This window comes from Zea mays, chromosome 4, assembly GCF_902167145.1.
Source record: "Zea mays cultivar B73 chromosome 4, Zm-B73-REFERENCE-NAM-5.0, whole genome shotgun sequence".
Classification (NCBI taxonomy): domain Eukaryota; kingdom Viridiplantae; phylum Streptophyta; class Magnoliopsida; order Poales; family Poaceae; genus Zea; species Zea mays.
In genome coordinates, this window is record NC_050099.1 from 10,553,169 (window position 1) to 10,570,997 (window position 17,829).

Genomic DNA, 17,829 nt, shown 5'->3' on the forward strand with positions numbered 1-17,829 from the left:
AAATAAAAACGTGAAGCATTTCCTTTTCCACTACTTACCCTAGGACTTTTAATCTCGGGACGAGATTCTTTTATGGGGGGAGGATGTAATACCCCTGGTGTTACTGTTACTAAAACCTGAGCATAACATCATGAGCATCAGCATTTCATATGTTTGACACACCTAGGATGCATTCAATAGGTAAAAATTTCAAGCAAGTTGGATTGTATGGCATTTTGCAAATAAGACCCTAGTGTAGGGTACTTAACCTTAAATAGGGTTAGAAGGGTAAAATAGGACCCAAATAGAGAAAACCCTAAAGATTAAGTGAAATAATCATAAAATGTTATCAAAGATGGACCTACATTGCATTTACACCCCTGAGATACCAAAAAACCCTAATTGGAACCCTGGAAAACCCTAAACCTAAACCCTAGGGGGTTAAGTGCAAAATTAGTCCACTTTTGGACTAAAGTGTAAAGGCTATGATGTTAAGACATACAAAGTCATATGGTTCACATTTATGAACATTTGCAAGCTAAACCCTGAATTTTGGACCTAATTGCAAAAAGGACCCCATTTGTGTTCTTGAGCTAAGTCTGAAATTCAGTGATGTGTGCTCAACTTTGGAGCTCTATAACTTTCAAATTCCAAGGTTTTTGCCCTATGTCACCACATCAAATTTGTAGCTCTATCATAGGGGAACAATTTTGCTTAAGAGTGTAAGCAAGGTTGTTATAAAAAAATTAGAGATAATTAGACCCAAAGTCGGGCTATCAGACAACCCTAGGACTGAATTTTCGGTAACAATGAAATTAGGTAGACTTTGAACCTGATTTTGAGTCAGATTCGGTAACTATTTTATGGTGAGCTTTGTGGCAAAGTTGAAGATGGACTATAGGTCTATAACTTTAATGCAGAGAGTTGAATCAGTCACCACAGTAAATTTGGAGAAATTTTGAGTTCAACATTGGCTGTCAGGCGCACTGATGGTGATTCGATGGTACAGTAAATCGATGTGGATCAGACCGCCAGCGCGGCAATCTCACCGCCGGTGACCTCTCCTCACGTAGATTCGTGCCATCGCCGCTGTGATTCACGATCAGATCAACTGGATAACACCTAAAGATCATCGTCGTGGTTAACTCCGGCCAGTAAATGAGTCCGGCCGCCATATCAGGCTGGCTGCGGTGAAATCCGATAAGCACGCCGGTGACCGGCGCCTCTCGGCCTCGTGCCGCGTGTCTACACCTTTCCATCGCATCGCTGTGACCTGTTCTCACTCTCTGTTGATCACCGGAGTAACTGCCACGGCATAGGACACGAATTCACGCGCGCCAGTAAACTCCCCCTCCTCCGGCCGCCGCGTGTCGTCGCTCAAATTCACGGCCACCGCTCACTAAGCCTATAAATTGAAGCCACCTTCAGCTCCGCAACATCATCACGCAACACACCACCCAGTATTGCTCCCAGTCGATCACCAGTGAGCGCAAATTTTGAACTTCCCCCAAATCTGATCAAGAACACCGTGAAAACAACCTCACCGCGGCCAGCTCAACTCAGGTCAGTTCAAGTTGCTCCGTCATTTGTTCTAGCATCCCTAGGCTCTCCTCAAGCTCCTCAACCCCTTTAATTGAACGGGACCACCATGAATCACTGGGAACGCGTTCATCTGTCCGTAATGTCCACGGTCACCGTGGCCAGAACAAACCATGTGGCCATTAATGAAATTAGGTTGGGGAAAACCTCGGTTTAGGTCTAAATTAGGAGCCAGTCGTTGGAGAGTACCAAACCTTGCATGCTCCGCCCAGTCTAGCTCGTCGGAGCATGGCTCCCCGCACGGTTTACCGTCGTGGATCAAGCAGTGTAAAGAAATAGAAACCTAGGGTCCTTTCTGTAGTTGTCAGTGACTCGTTGAATAGTGCTTCGGTCCCGCTTTCGATTGTTCATTAAGCCAAGGGCCTTTCTGCAAGACTGCCACGCGGGCGCGCGCGGGCGTGTTTCTGCTGAAGTTAGGCTGTCCTGGGCTGGAATCGGCCCAGTACTATTCATGGATTTTCTTTTTTCTCTTTCCGCCAGAACTAAAACAATTTTAGAAAATGGTAGAAAAATGGCAAAAATGTTAAACCAATTTTCCTAGATTTCTAATTTTCCATAGAATTTAATAAAAATGGTTTCAGGATTTTTAGATCAAATAAAGAATTTTGGAGCATTTAAAATAGCTCAAAACATTGGTTCTAGATTTTTAGAAAATAGATAATAATTCCAAAAATGCCCAAACTTTTTATATAAGCTTAAAACATTATTTAGAAGCCTTGGGTAGAGTTTGATTAGATTTGGACCTTGTTTGATAACTAGAACCCAAAACCCTACCCCTGCCCTTTGAAATCCTTTACTGACTCCGGAAAACCCTAGTTTCCCGGAGAACCGTGAAGGAAAATTGTATTCAAGACCTTAGATAATAAACTCTTATTATCTTTGCATTCTCATGAGCATTACATGGGCATTCATTATTATGTATGGTTACCTTTAGAACACGAAGAAGTTGAAGTAGAAGGAGAGAAGACTTCACCACCACCTCAGGAACCTCAGGCAGACAGCTGTTTTTATTTTGATATTTGTGGAACTGAGCCTGAATCACCTATAAACCAAGGCAAGCCCCAGTGCATTTGCCACCTCTTTGACTCTTTTAAAATCTTTCTCAGTTGCTTGATGCATTAGGTGATAGGAGTTGATTGATAAAACAATTCCTACATTACCTTCCTTGAATTGGATTACCTTCCTTTGGATCCCTGTTTTATAAAAAGTTTTTACTATGCTTAGTCTTGCTTTAGCAAAGAAAAGATGTTGTTTTTACAAAAGATGATGTGGCAAAGTGGGAGGGATGTTTTTGGAAATAAAATTTGATGGTGGATCCATCATGGCCATGATGGGTTCAACATCGAAAAAGATTTACCTCTGCCAGGTACCAAACTTTGGGATTGAAATTGATTAAGCTGAGACCAGGCGGATGACTTGCACGAGAAGTGAGTCTCCGTGTAGTGTCTTCGTCTAAGTCGATTAAGGACCGTGTCGATGTAGGCCTGCTGACCAAGGACCCTTTAACTGCTCACATGCCTTGTCATGGGTAAGCTTTGCCTCGGGCAGACTAAGGCCAGAATAAGATACCACGCAATGGAAGTGGAGATATGACAAGAGTAGCGTGTACCCTCCGTGGCAAGAGGCTGGACGGTGGTGTATCTGTGCTCTCGGTTGGCGTGAACCTGATCTGGTCTTAAGAACCCCGGTGGCGGGTTGACATATGCAAGGGTTAAGTGCTACATATGTCGTGTGATTGGAGATCCTCAGCTGAGTATAATCGATTCGGATCGCCGTACCTTCGCGGTTATGAAGACTTGGTCACTGACTTACACATAGAAATCCAGTGAACTAAAGGGATGATGAAAAGAAATTGGCTAGTGCAGGTCAAGTGATTGAACTAGGGTAGAAAGAACTCTAGAGCCAGGTAATCTTACTTAACCTGACAAGTAAAATTGGATTTTAAGGATCCACTTTAGTAAGCATTTCTGCAAACAAAGTCTTTGATTATTGAGAAACCTTACCTTGACTCCCTGATAACTAGCATACCCTTGAGAGTCTTTTCTTTAGTCGGGTAAGTCTTGCTGAGTAATTCCATACTCAGGGTTTTATGCCCTATTGTTTTTAGGTGAAGAAGCGACAAACTTTTGTTGTTTCTGTTCCAAGGTGGTCTCAAAAGAAGAAAACCAAGAGTGAAGCTGCGGGAGGAAAGGATCCTCCTTAAAACTTTTTGTTTAAAACTTATCGGGAGGGGTTTTTGCCTCCCTTGGTTCTGTAATAATAATACTTTGCACTCAGTTAAGTATATCTTGGTCTGTAATATATAACTTTGTCTTACTTTTAAATAAAGGAAGTTTATGTAATCGCTTCCGCATTTTCGTATCTCTGATCATCTGTAATGTCTGCGTGACGGGTGAAACGCTCTTGGGAAAGGTAAGAAAAGCAGATACTGAACTTGTCAAGTGATTCAGGGGCACCTACAGGGTTGTCTGAGGTCCGTGGGACAAGGACAACTGTAGGTGGGTCTAATGACTTGGGAGGTTCTGTCACACCTTGTATATGAAGGAAGTAATCAGGCTTCACGGGGTGCCTAAGTCCATTGTTTCTGATCGAGAATCCAAATTCGTGTCTAAATTCTGGGAGAGTCTTCACAGTGCATTGGGTACCAAGCTCTCACTTAGTGTCGCTTTTCACCCTCAAACGGATGGTCAGTCGGAGTGAACTATCCAAACCTTGGAAGATATGTTGCGTGCTTGTGTTCTGTCTTGGAAGGGTAGTTGGGAGGATCATCTTGCTTTGGCCGAGTTCGCTTATAACAACATCTACCAGGCTAGCATCAAGATGGCACCATTTGTGGCCTTATATGGTAGGTGGTGTATCTCCCCTCTGTGCTGGGAGACTTTGGGAGAGAGATTTCTGGTTGGTCCTGATTGGGTTCAGCAGACTTCTGAGAAGGTTTAGGAAATTCGTCAGAATATTTTGGCCGCTCAGAGCCATCAGAAGAGTTATGCTGATGTGAGGAGGCGGGACTTGGAATTTGCAGTGGGTGACCAAGTCCTTCATAGGGTATCACCTGCTAAAGGAGTTGTTCAGTTCGGTGCCTCCGGAAAGCTTAGCCCGAGATACATTGGACCGTTCACTATCTTGGCCCGGATGGGCAGCTTGGCTTATCGCTTGCAATTGCCGGATTCCATGGCAGGGGTACACCCGGTATTTCATGTCTCTATGTTGAGAAAGTTCTTGCGGGATCCGTACCATCAGATCGAGATGGAACCAATTGTTGTGCAGCAGGATCTGACTCTGGAGTGTCGTCCGGTGCGTATCTTGGAGTCCTCGGAGCGTGTTATGAGAAAACGATCAATTAAGTATATTAAGGTCTTATGGACTAATCAGTCTGAGCGTGAGGCTACTTGGGAACTTGAGGAGCTGATGCAGCAGAAATATCCCGAACTTTTCGTTTTGGGTGAGTTTTGTTGATTCACTAATCTTTCTTTTGTCGTTCCGATAGAAGCGTCAGAATTTGAGGTCGAATTCTTTTTAAGGGGGTGGAGTGTGATACTCAATTTTTAAAAAGAAGAGAAATTGAAGTTTATTCTTTTTTCTTTGTTTTCTCTTGCGGGTCCCGTGCTATGGGGGGTTTGGAATTTTAGGAGGTAAACACCCATAAAACAGTAAAGTTTATGTTTGATGTGTGTGCGGGGGTCGGGAGCTCTGGCGTAGGAATGGTTTTGGGCCGTTGATTGCGATCCGGCGGTGGGAAGCCCATTCCTCCCCCCCCCCCCCCCAAAAAAAACCCTTGTCACCCCCTCCCTCAAGTCCCCCTTGTTGGCAGCCGCATGCTTGTAGTCAGAATGATTCTCAAACTGGGAAAAGGAGAGTTGTCCTGTTTGGTTTCTTTAGTCACCTGACTAAAGTTTAGTTACTAAAGTACCTCGTTTGGTTTAGTTCCAGTGACTAAACCTGACTAAAAGGCATTAATTGATGCAAATAATGACTATATTACTCCTATTAATTAGTGGATGACTGCTGCAATAAAAAAAAAGAAAAGAGCAAATGAGGTAAAAATCCTACTTTAGTCCACTCCTCGATGACTAAAGAACTTAAATTTAGTTACCCTATTTTAGTCACCATGTTTATATTTTTAGGGACTAAAAGTGACTACCCAAACCAAACGGGGCTTAAATTCTGCTGAGAACATTTACATTTCTGTTGTGCGTACATACAGCTATCTAGTCCTGTGCACCTGTTGATACGGTACTCTGGTAGAACCGTAGAAACACAATGAAGATAATCTAAGTTTTCTACAGCAAAGCTATTCCTTTTGTGAATCTACAAGATGTGGTAATTTTGTGAGTGCCAATGGCATCAAGGGATCGGGGACATGCACATCACACAGTGGCTGCCACCTGCTGCCGTAGAGGTGTGAGAAGCCTTGCCAGAGGTAGAGGCACATGAGCTTTTACAAATGTCCCACTTTCCTTGTACTCCTGCAGTGAATATCGCAAGAGGGGGGAGTTATCACTAAATCCAAACAATAATGCAAAGCAAATTTTCTGTTAAGTGAAAGCTTCTCAAGAAATCAATATATCGTGTACTTGGGAATGTCTAGATATTATCTAGGTTTGCAGATTTGCAATAAGCAAAAATGTGTGATTATTCAGAAAGAAAATTTTAACAAGTAACCCATGCACATGCTTCCATGACTAAGGCCCTGTTTGAATGCACAGGAGATAATAGTTAGTTGCTAAAATTAGCTGCAAACATCCAAACAGCCCAATTAATAGTTCAACTATTAGCTATTTTTACCAAATCAGCTATTAGTTGGGCAACAGCCAGCTAATTATTAGCTCTAGTGCATTTAAATAAGGCCTAAGTTGTCTATTTGGGGGTAGTTGAATGAATTAACTCGTGTATTTCATCCAGAACAAAATTACAAAAGCAGAAACTTGACAACATGAACCAGAAGCTCAAAAACACCATTGCCAAAGAAACTGCATCTTAAATCAAATAGGACACTCACCATTTTTTCAACCATTCCAACCTTATGTATGTCATTCAGGAGATCTCCTTTGTCATATGGGACAAAAGCTTCTATAGGAACCATCGAGTCCTGTAGAAGACAAATATGCATGATTTACATCATCTTTGGCAAAACTCCAGCTCATATGCAGATTTTTTTTCTCGAACCACACAGGAGAGCTTCATTTCATTAAGAAAGAAAAAAGAATCCCCCGATGGATTAGCCACCTCCAGGGGAGAGGGTGGAATACAACCCACATTTAAAAACTATTGGCCCCGTTTCGACCCTAAGTGGTTCAGCCTTAAGGGCCAGGTCCTAGAGGGCCAAAGCCCTACGCCAGGCAGCACATCTGCCCTTCAGTAACCACTGCACACAACACTTTGGACATCTAGCCTAACACCTTGAAAAATAATGACATTCCTATACTTCCAAAGCTCCTAAGTAAATAGGATTACTAGGAAATTAAATCATTTTCTTCCATTTTGAGCAAAGATCTGGCTGCATGGCACCACCAAGAATTAAAGAAGCTAGTGGCAGTGGGAGGTCTCACAACCACAATGAGTCAACGAGTCTATGCAGATTTTTTTCACTAGTAGGATAAAATAGGTGCTTTAAACATCTGTGTTTAATCCCTGTTGGAACTTGCGCTCCTGTGCAAGTTGATCCAACGGGGGAGTGAGAAAGATGTAAACACGGTTTAACTCGAGATGGCAATTGCCCTGTCAATCCCGCCTCTCAAGGACACTGTACGGGGGTATTTATAGGTGGCTGAGCGCCCAACGTCTTGATGTAAGGACGCATGTGCCCTCAGGCACCTGGACTATCCCCGGAATATTCCCATAAGGGAGGGTTACAGACTGTCATTACAGAAAAACCATTACAAATCGGGCCCGTAACACACTTCCCCGTGCGGGGCCTGTTAAAATGGGCCGAATCTCACGTGGGCCTCCAGGTTGGGTGAGGGCGAGGGAAGGGGCGACTCCGTCGTAGGCCTTCGTCTTGCAGTGTAGAGAACGAAGGGTGGACCTCGCCGGTCGTTTTGCTTCCGTTGGTGCGACGAGGTTGACGAAGGCTTGGAGCGAAGGGTAGCGTCTTCGCCTTCGCCCCAACAATCCCTTCTGCAGCTCTAACTAGAAATTCCATTCCCCATACCCCACATCGTGTAGGAGCTTTCAGCACCGAGTATGACATCCGTCATTGATCCAAAATAAGGAAATACCTCAGCTAAATACCCTCTGTGTTTATGATCCTTAGATCATTAGGGTTAACATTGCCAAGAAGATAGCTGGGCAAAGTTGGTTTTTGAGGGAGATTAGACTACTAAGTATTTGAGGGAATTGGACTGGCTGTTCTTCATTGTTGCCTCAACTAACTGTGGTGCCTCTCTTTACATAGAGCCAGCCCCTAACAAATCCCACAACTCTATCTCCTAACAACCTTATCTAATCCTATCTATTTAACTAAAACTAAGGAGTCCTGGCCAGGCCCCAGACGCACCATAGGCATAACATGTACTCGTATATGCCTACAGCTCTGGCTCCAATAATTTCTGGAGCTAGGTATGACCAGCTCCTAAAATTCTTAGATCAGGACCACAGAGGCCCTTCATTCCAATCCAAATAAATAAGTGCAGTAGATACCCAAAAAGGCATGTCGGGAAAACAACTCCTCTGCCTACGAGGGGGGAACACATACTTTCAACTTTGCTTGAACTGCATTACATAAATCTTCCAAACCATCACCATTCATCGCTGATATGCAGATTATTCCTTGTTTCTGAGCCTCCTCTTTTACACTCAATGGTTCATCCGTATTGTCAATCTGCATGACATACAAATATGTCTTAGTTCCAAAAAGGAAGCACTTGAAGAATCAGATCCAGTTGAAAATGTATAATTTTGTCTTGTTTGCATGATTGCATCATTATTTGCACTATTATTACAAACTCCTGACTATGATTCTGATTGATCTTGAAGATTAGATAAAAAATGAGCTAATGCAAATCAAAGCTCCACAGAACCCTGCAACATTTATATAAATATTAGGGATTTACTACTGCATTAATTTTCTTATATGAACATCATCTATTCAGAGTGAGTGATAGGCAGAGGTGGATCAGAAATGAGAAGCCTTTTACATTCAGCAACAACTTTTGCTCAAAAAAGCTTCACACTATTTTAGTCCACCGTAAGGTTGTCTTCAGTGGATCGTGCAAAATAGACGACGCGGAACTGTAGATGACACCGTTTGTAGAGAGAAGTTTAAAATAGGGGATTAAGCATAGGAAAGTAGAAATTGATACTAAATCCAGCATAGAAAGACTATGATCAGAAAATCTCATCTCTACTCTCTAAAAATATAAAATAAAGTGAAAACGTTGAAAATTTTACCAAACAGGTCAAATATTTGAGCAAACAAACCTTATTCCACACGACTAATTTGGGGATTGACTCGACATCCAACTCCTTCAGTACTCTTTCAACAGCATCTATCTGTTGTTGAGCTAAAGGATGGCTGGAACACATAACACAATATTAGGACAGTCCATAACTGCATATAGATGCATGAAATTGAATCCACAACGAAGAGAACCCCTAGTATAAGTTCCATACCTAATGTCCACAAGATGAACTATAACTGATGATTCCGATATCTCTTCTAGTGTTGCTCTAAATGCTGCTACCTGAAAAGGTATTATCAATAAATGATATATGCAAAGTTGGATATGTAAACAAGAGGAATATGCTTTGTGGATATGTACCAGCATAGTGGGTAATTTCTGAATGAATCCGACGGTATCAGTTAGAAGGAACTCAGTCCCATTCTTCATCTGCACAGTAATACATAATTACATTCAGTCATGGTCATATGTAGATATAATGATGGATAGTTCTTACAAAAAATCTTTCCCAAAGGCATATAAATCATAATAGATACAGACCTTATTCATGTCCATTATCCAATTTACATAACAAAAAAAGCTTTTGTTTCCATTTTTTATGGACCAGGAGAGTTTTCTAATAACATACCAAAACCCTTCTAGTAGTTGGATCTAATGTGGCAAATAACTTATCCTCTGCAAGCACATCAGCTCCAGTTAAGCGGTTCAGGAGTGTACTTTTTCCAGCATTTGTATATCCTACCTGAAAATTATTTGGAGCTGAACATATTTGTAGAATAGAAAGCATGATAGTTTTTTATTATTGTAAAGAAATGTACATGGTTATACCAGAGAAACAACAGGAATAGGAACTGATTGGCGACGGTTGCGGTACAACTTTCGGTGTTTCCGTACAGATTCCAATTCTTTCCTCAAGGCACTTATCTGTCAATGACACTTATGTTTGAGACCCACAAGTTCCACAAAAAAAGATCAGCACTACAAATTCAGCAATGTACAATACGACATGGAAAATATAAAGTCCTACAAATGAATTATCAATAGAAGTTTGCCATTTTATTAGGAAATGTCTACCAGCCATCTATTTTTTATTCCAGTCATTAGAGACGGAGTGCACTGTCATTGACCAATAGTGGTAGCTAATAACATAGTCATGTGTCCATTATTGAGCAAAAAAAATCTATGACTTCCAGAAAGAGTAATACTTGAGTTCTCAAGATGCGCTTGTCAACTTCAATTTGCTTCTCACCCATACCCTTAACTTGACCTCCAGCCTGCCGTTCCAGGTGACTCCACATTTTCGTCAACCTAGGAAGTTGATATTCCATCTGTGCCAAAGTAACCTAAAAAGGAAAACATGATATAGAGTAACTTACGTGGACAACAAACATGTTCACTCTACTTAAAGCTGCAAACTTCATGTCAAGAAATGATGCCACAAGATACTACTGTTGGTAAAGCTACTGTATGTGATTTTTACCTGTAAAGAAGCTTCATGTGTTGCTGCCCTTTGATTAAAAATATCAAGAATAAGAGCAGTTCGATCACAGACTCGGACACTCCCACCAAATGACTTTTCCAAGTTACGTAGTTGTCTGAAATCATTGTTGGGAATATGAGCTACCAGAGTAACTATTAGGCCAATCTGAGGTGGTTAGCAGTTTAAAATATGATTAGGAAGAAGTTGAAAACAATGTATGGTCGACACAATACATGGTGTCGAAATCATAAGATAAATTCTTCAAATATATCCTGGTTATGTATAGAGGAAGAATAAAAATTTGATTACATACCGGCATCCATTTATGAGATTAACAAATAACACTCTTTCAGGTATTCTCTGAACTGAAGATAACAAGTATGATGACTGACCAATATTTTGAGCATAATAGTTAACGATTAGTACAAGGCAAAGATCATACAGTTGGGTTCATTTGACGGGTCTCAGATATGACAAACACGGAAATCAAATGGAATCACATAAGCAGTGTGGGAAACTCTAACCCTAACAAGGGGTTGGGTTATGTATTAATAGACTGAGTTAGATGGACTTGCTAGCAGGAAAGTGGAGGCGGGTGGGTGGGAGTAGAAGAGGAAAAAAAGAAACCTAACTCTATACCATGTGGAAAACCCTAACCCTAACAAGGGGTTGGGTGATATATTAATAGACTAAGTTAGATAGGCTTGGCCCTTTACATAGGGGTGAGAAGGTAAATACACGGGGTAAACCCCAAACCCTAAACGGGTACTCTAACAAGCAGAGTAATAAGTGAGAATCTTACCCAGGGGATAACTCATCGTCTAAAATTACAGTCTCAACATCAAGTGCTTGGATTGCAGTCCTGATTTCAGAAACCTTTCCTGAACCAATGTAAGTCCTTGGATTTGGGGTAGAAAGCCTATTGAAAAATAGAAAGCATGAGAACCACTGTACTCTGTAGAAATAAGAAAAGGCAAGCCATGTGGTATGTATGTCATGCCATAGTCTTACAATCTTACATAAGAACATAACAATACAACTTATACAGAAAATTAAGAGGAAAATTTGAGCTATATTTATTTCAGATTGTGGCAATGCTGCTGTTATGGTCGCTAGATCGGTGAGGGATTGAAAAGGGGTATTGATAGGCAGGAACGTCGGTCGAGGGCCTCTGCCCACGGCCGAGCAAGAGGAGGGTTTCTCCCTTCTAATTCTTGTCTGCTTTATTTCTCATCCATTGATTACATAAATAGACCGGCTGGCCGCCCCTATCTAGCTAGAGATCCTTATCTCCTTAAAATTCTCCTAAAAACTCTCAACAAACTACTAACTGATAACCTTCCTAGATAATCTCAACTAATCTCCTAAATAATCTCAACCAATCTTCTAATCTTATCTCTAACTATCCTTAACTAATCCACTTGGAGGGCCCATGGTTGCTGCTGCCGTAGCCCCTCTGTGGGCCTACTTAGGCCCTAACACTACACCCCTTGACAAGCAGCTCGTCCTCAAGCTGCAGCATGACGGGTGCTCAAAGACCGAGTTTACTTGACTCAAAACCAGACACCTAGAAGACAAGCCTTTTACATCTCGACTTATCTTAGTATTCCGAATCTAAATTTTTTTACCCCATAAGATAAGACGGACACCCTCCGCGTATTGGACTTGCACGTGTGCAGCCACCTGGATCTCATGGACGCCATCTGGACGAAAAAGGAGCACATGGACGGGCACCTGGAGTAGGTCGCAACAATAACCAGCGGAGGCGCCCTCGTGGCGGCCGGTAGCAGAATGTGGTGGCGCTAAATAGTGCGCCCTTGCCGATGACGAGGGGAGTGCCTTCCCTACCGCCGCTGTCGTAGAATTGAAGTTCATCGCTAGCGGGACACGTACCATGCTCGCACTTGGAGATAGCGGCCCGGTGCCGCTGCTGATGGCCATCCGACAGGGCGAGGTCGCGCCCCCGTGTGCCGAGGTCAACCGTCACCAAGGCTGCCTCGAGCATATGCCGACGCATCTCCCGCACTCTCCGTCATGCAAGGAAGCCAGGAGCAGCAGCTTGTAGGCCCACAGCCGCCGACGTCTGGAGCCGTGCGGACAACGCCAGCTGGTGCTGCTCATGTTGCACTGCTGCCTTGATTTGCAGCAGCCCTTGCTCAACCTTCTGCAGCGTGGCTTGCATCTTTGCGAGATCAGCCCTTATGTTGGTCCACAAGTTCCCCATCGACGGAGCTGGTGATTGGCTGATTGCTGAGCCGTGGCTGCCCCTAGTGGCGTAGCTCATGGGGACGGAGACGCCGTCAACGAAGATGATGTGACGAAATTTGGCGTTGTCCCTATAGATGGGCACGCCGGCGTCTAGGATGTTGTGACAAAACTGGCAGGCGATGCTGCCCATGGAGATAGGGACGCCGGTTGCCAGGATGGCGTGACCAAGGTGGCATGCGGCGCAGCCCATGGAGATGGGAACGTCGGTTGCCAGGACGGCGTGACGAAGGTGACATGCGGCGCAGTCTATGGAGACGGGGACGCCGGTTGCCAGGATGACGCCGCGAAATTGGCAGCAGAAGCCATGGGATCAGATCGAAACTCAAGCTATCCGATACCAGATGTTATGGTCGCTAGATCGGTGAGGGGATGGAGAGGGTATCGATGGGCAGGAACGCCGGCCGGGGGCCTCTGCCCACGGTCGAGCAAGAGGAGAGTTTCTCCCTTCTAATTCTTGTCTGTTTTATTTCTCATTCATTGATTACATAAATAGGCCGGCTAGCCGCCCCTATCTAGCTAGAGATTCTATCTCCTTAAAACTCTTCTAAAAACTCTCAACAAACTACTAACTGATAAACTTCCTAGATAATCTCAACTAATCTCCTAAATAATCTTAACCAAACTTCTAATCTTATCTCTAACTATCTTTATCTAATCCCCTTGGAGGGCCCATGGTTGCTGCTGCCGCAGCCCCTCCGTGGGCCTCCTTAGGCCCTAACAGCTGCAGAGTACATTTTGAAAAACTGAACTAACAGTAGCATTTCATCTATCCAAGAAACCTTCCTAGATAATCTCAACTAATCTTCTAAATAATCTCAACCAAACTTCTAATCTTATTTCTAACTATCCTTATCTAATCCCCTTCGAGGGCCCATCGTTGCTGCTGCTGCAGTCCTCCGTGGGCCTTCTTAGGCCCTAACAGCTGCAGAGTACATTTTGAAAATCTGAACTAACAGTATCATTTCATCTATCCAAGTTGCCCGTGAAGTTTCTGTGGACCACGAATTAGATTGACCAGGCATCTCAGTTTTTCCGTGGTGTCCCATCTTATCTATGGTGAGAACGTGTAACCACGATTGCTAGTAGAGCACAGTGCAGGCTCAGTCGAGATGTTCCCGTCAAACAGAAGCTTACTTCTGATAGGTTGAGCCGACTACCAGAAGGCCCGCCGTATCAGCCAACTGCTCCAGCTCCTTAAGGGACTCCTCTATGCCGAACAGGTTCCCTCCTGTCCGTTTGCACTCAACACCAACCAGATAAGCCTTCTCTTGAAATATCTGCAGGTAGCCAGGTCCACAGGTTCAGAAATCAGACATGATGAAACTGGCAGGTAACACCAACTCACAGCTCTATTGTTCATGTCACGGCCCAAAATATCTAGCGGGGATGTAACAATCAAAAGTTCTCTCCGGTGAATTTGATGGATCGCTGCAGGTTATCATATTCTCCACACGCTGAGTAGAAACCGCCCAATCTGTCAAACAGGCCGGCGCCAAGCGGGCCTGTCGGAGCAACAAAAGCAAGCAGCTGAAGCTACGCAATCCGCTACCTCTTTGCCATTGATGAGCTTGAACCGGTCTTGCCCCGCCGCGGCTTCCTCCTCTTCCTGCCGCTGCCGCCTGCTCTTCACGAAAGCCCTCGTCGGCGGTCGCTGCTCCAGCTCCTCCATCTCCTCTGTTCCCACTTCATCGCCCTCAGCGATCCCTCCTCCATCCTCTACATCAACAGCGGTTTGGACGTCTTCGGTCTCCGCCGGCGCGGCCTCGAGCAGCCGCTCGTCGAGTGTCCGCCGGACCGGCCCACGGCGGCGAGTCGGGGAGCAGCGGAGGAGGGTGGTGGGGCTCCGGAGGCGGCGGCGTCTTGCGGAAGAGGGTGCGGAGGTCGACGGGAATGATAGGGAGACGGCGGCAGCGAACAGGCAGGCGGCGGCGCTCATGGCGCGGCGGGCGGAAAGCGAGTGAAGCGGTCAAGCGGAGGCTTCTGGGTGGTTTTGGTGAGCGCCAACGGCCGAGCGGATAGGCGAGGGAGGCGATGACGTCGACTGGTCCATTCAGTTCGATTGGTGACGTACTGATGTGGGACCGCTGTATTTGACAAGCTTTGGCGCGACATGACGTGGCATAAACATCTTCCCTGGTTGGCTGTTGGTAAATCTCGTCCGTCGCGATTTTATTGGTGAGTCCGGAAAGAAAAGATTCATCTCGACTAATTTTATCACTTTAACCTTTAAATGAGCTAACAGTATCTCCAACGATGTGACCTATAAAAAACATCATATAATTTAATATGAATATATTTTGTACAATTTAGGACACCAATAAAACACTTCGCTCCAACAGTAAAGCCTTAAATCCCTACTACTCTACAAGCACGGTTTGTAGACGTCCACACCGTGCGCCATAGTTCTGCCTCCCAACGCTCCCCTGGATCTCGGTCACGCTTTCGTCGCCACCATCATCGGCTACCTGCCCCTCAACATCCTCCACCTCTGCTCCCTGTCCAGGATCTTATCGTGCACGCCCTAGTCTGTCCCACCCCGACATCCTCCCCCACCATGCCCGTCGCAAATCATCGATGGAAGGTGAGCGGGGCGCGGTCGCGCCTAGCATGGCGCTATTAAAACGGGCCCTCCGCGCACGCCTCGCTCCATCAATGGATCCACCGCGCCATGGCCGCCACCAACATCCTCGCCCTCCGCGCCCGCCCCAATCCAATGATGAAAGCTGATCGGATATCGGGGGTGCTTCCCCACCACGCACGCCGATCTCCATCTATGGAAGGTAAGCAGTCCGCGGACCCCCCCTCCCCCCCCCCCCCCCCCCGCGACATCCTCTTCAAGGTGGTGCTCACCGGGGACTCCGCCTTTGGTAAGTCAAACCTGCTCATCAGATCCACAGATCCCGCACCAGGCTCAGACGACCATGGCGAGACCGTCGAGGTGGACACCGGGCCCAGATTGCGACCATCATGGAGCTGGATGAGGTCGTCGTTACCACCGGAGAGGATGACTGTTGGGGGCCTTCGTCCTCCGAAGGTCCTCAAAAGCGTGATGTAACAATATCTTTTAAGTGTGATATATGAACAGGTACCTTCGGACTCGGGCTACAAACATGAACGATGTAAAAAGCATGATCGTGACGAAGGTTGTGAGTTGCTCCGAAGCTACACGCAAGGGAGCTTCGGCTAAATGGTGGAAAAAGGAACCGACTTAAAGGGGAAAAGGCTATCTAGTCCTCATAGAATTGAATATAAGTCAATAATAAATGTAAAGGGCATGAATGTAATTTCTCACAGGCTGCGTCCTGTGCCTATAAATAGATGAACAGTACCCCCATACTATTCACGCTGACTTGTATTCGCTCGTGCGTCACACTTGGATTTTTGCCTTCTGTCAAGCCGAAGGTACAAATGTAATTAAGTATTGTTCTTATCTATTCATGGTTATATAACAAAGATGCCAATGATGTTTATGATTATTTATGTTATCTTTCATGTTTCATATGCTTTGTCTTTCATTAATATATACTGTGATGATGGAGGTACGTCCTTCATGACCTTCGTCTGAAGATCGTTATATCCTAAGGGAAATAATGCTTCGAAGGATGAAGGACATTAACATTTAATATTTTGTGTTGCCTTGTTCTTAACTCATAGCATTTTAGAACAAGTCCCCAACAATGACGATGCAGTGCTAAAAGGGAAATAGGGTTAACCTTTTCTCACAATTAATTTTGGTGGTTGAATGACCAACGCAAACACATGGACTAACTAGTTTGCCAAGTATTCATGTATTACAGGTGCATAAACACTACAGGAAACGCCTAAATTTTCATGGGCCAAAAACCCACGAAAAAAAGCTTAAACCGACGAAAATAGATTATTTTCGTCGGCATACCGACGAAAATAGCCGCCGAAAATATGTTAGACGAAAATAAGCAACTATTTTCGTCGGCACCGACGAAAATAACATATTTTCGTCGGTTTGTCCAAGGCCGACGAAAATACACAGGCTATTTACGTGGGCCTCTTGGGCCGACGAAAATACAACAGCCATTTTCGTGGGCCTCTGTGGCCGACGAAAATACAGCAGCTACAGCAGCTATTTTCATGGGCCTCTTTGGCCGACGAAAATAGCTGTTGTATTTTCGTCGGCCTCCGAACAGGCCGACGAAAATTAATGATACCCCCCCAAAACAGATTTTTCTGCACCTTTTAATTCACAGCAAAATACACATAATCCACAATGACATATACAGATTTCACAAGCAATACAGATTTCACAAACCACATTCACAAGCAATACCATAATTGTTTCAAACATAGTCCATACATAGTTCATACAGTTCATACAGTTTCAATACCATAATCACATCTATAATAAAGTGTATACATAGTCCATACATAGTCTATAATCAAACTCACTCCTGCGGGCTGTGGGAGTTTTGGCCACTCCCTCCTCCGCCACCAGGAAGGTGGCCACTCCCTCCAGAACCATGGACGAGGAAGCCTTGGACGTTGGCAGCACCCTCCGATCCCTGAGCATTTGACACTGAACCCTGCAATTCATCAAGCATTCAAATAAGGTTGTGTATTGCTATCCCTAATGTTTGGTCACGATTTGCATAAAATTAAACATGGAACGTCACCTGTGATCCTGCATGCATCCACGGGTACTGTTGTGCTGGCCACCCCAGAGGTGGTGGCACCCACCCCGTCGGTGGCGGTGGCATCCACGCTTGAAATGGCTGAGAGCCCGCCGGTGGCTGGAAGACCGGTGGCACCCATCCCCGGACTGGCTGCGATCCTTGGGGTGGTGGAGGCGTCCAAGTGCCTGGAGGTGCCTGCGTCCACCCAACACCGGTCCCGGGTGGCTGCGACGCTGGAGCTTGTCCTGGCCACTGTCCCCATCCTTGTGCCTGCGAGCCATTTTTGATAATAAAAAAGAGTTGCTATGGAATTGAAGTGTTCAGATAGTGTTACCTGGGGAGGGCGAAAAGCGGGCAAGTTCATATCAGGGCCGAGTTTAGTAGTCATTTCCTGCAAATGGATGCAACGTTAGAATCGCAACATTATACTTTGAATTCAATGACAACACGTGATGAG

General features: G+C 44.8%; 1 protein-coding gene across 1 annotated transcript; it reads right to left on the reverse strand.

Moving 5' to 3' along the window:
* Positions 1 to 5,645: 5,645 nt before the first annotated feature.
* On the reverse strand, positions 5,646 to 14,789 carry LOC100281675 (GTP-binding protein hflX). The gene is given in 13 exon segments (NM_001154595.2): positions 5,646 to 6,044; positions 6,578 to 6,667; positions 8,273 to 8,398; positions 8,998 to 9,091; positions 9,190 to 9,260; positions 9,339 to 9,407; positions 9,607 to 9,720; positions 9,807 to 9,902; positions 10,184 to 10,321; positions 10,459 to 10,573; positions 11,261 to 11,377; positions 13,861 to 14,003; positions 14,276 to 14,789. Coding segments are annotated over 13 exon segments (1,659 nt in total). The 5' UTR covers positions 14,663 to 14,789; the 3' UTR covers positions 5,646 to 5,945.
* Positions 14,790 to 17,829: the final 3,040 nt, after the last annotated feature.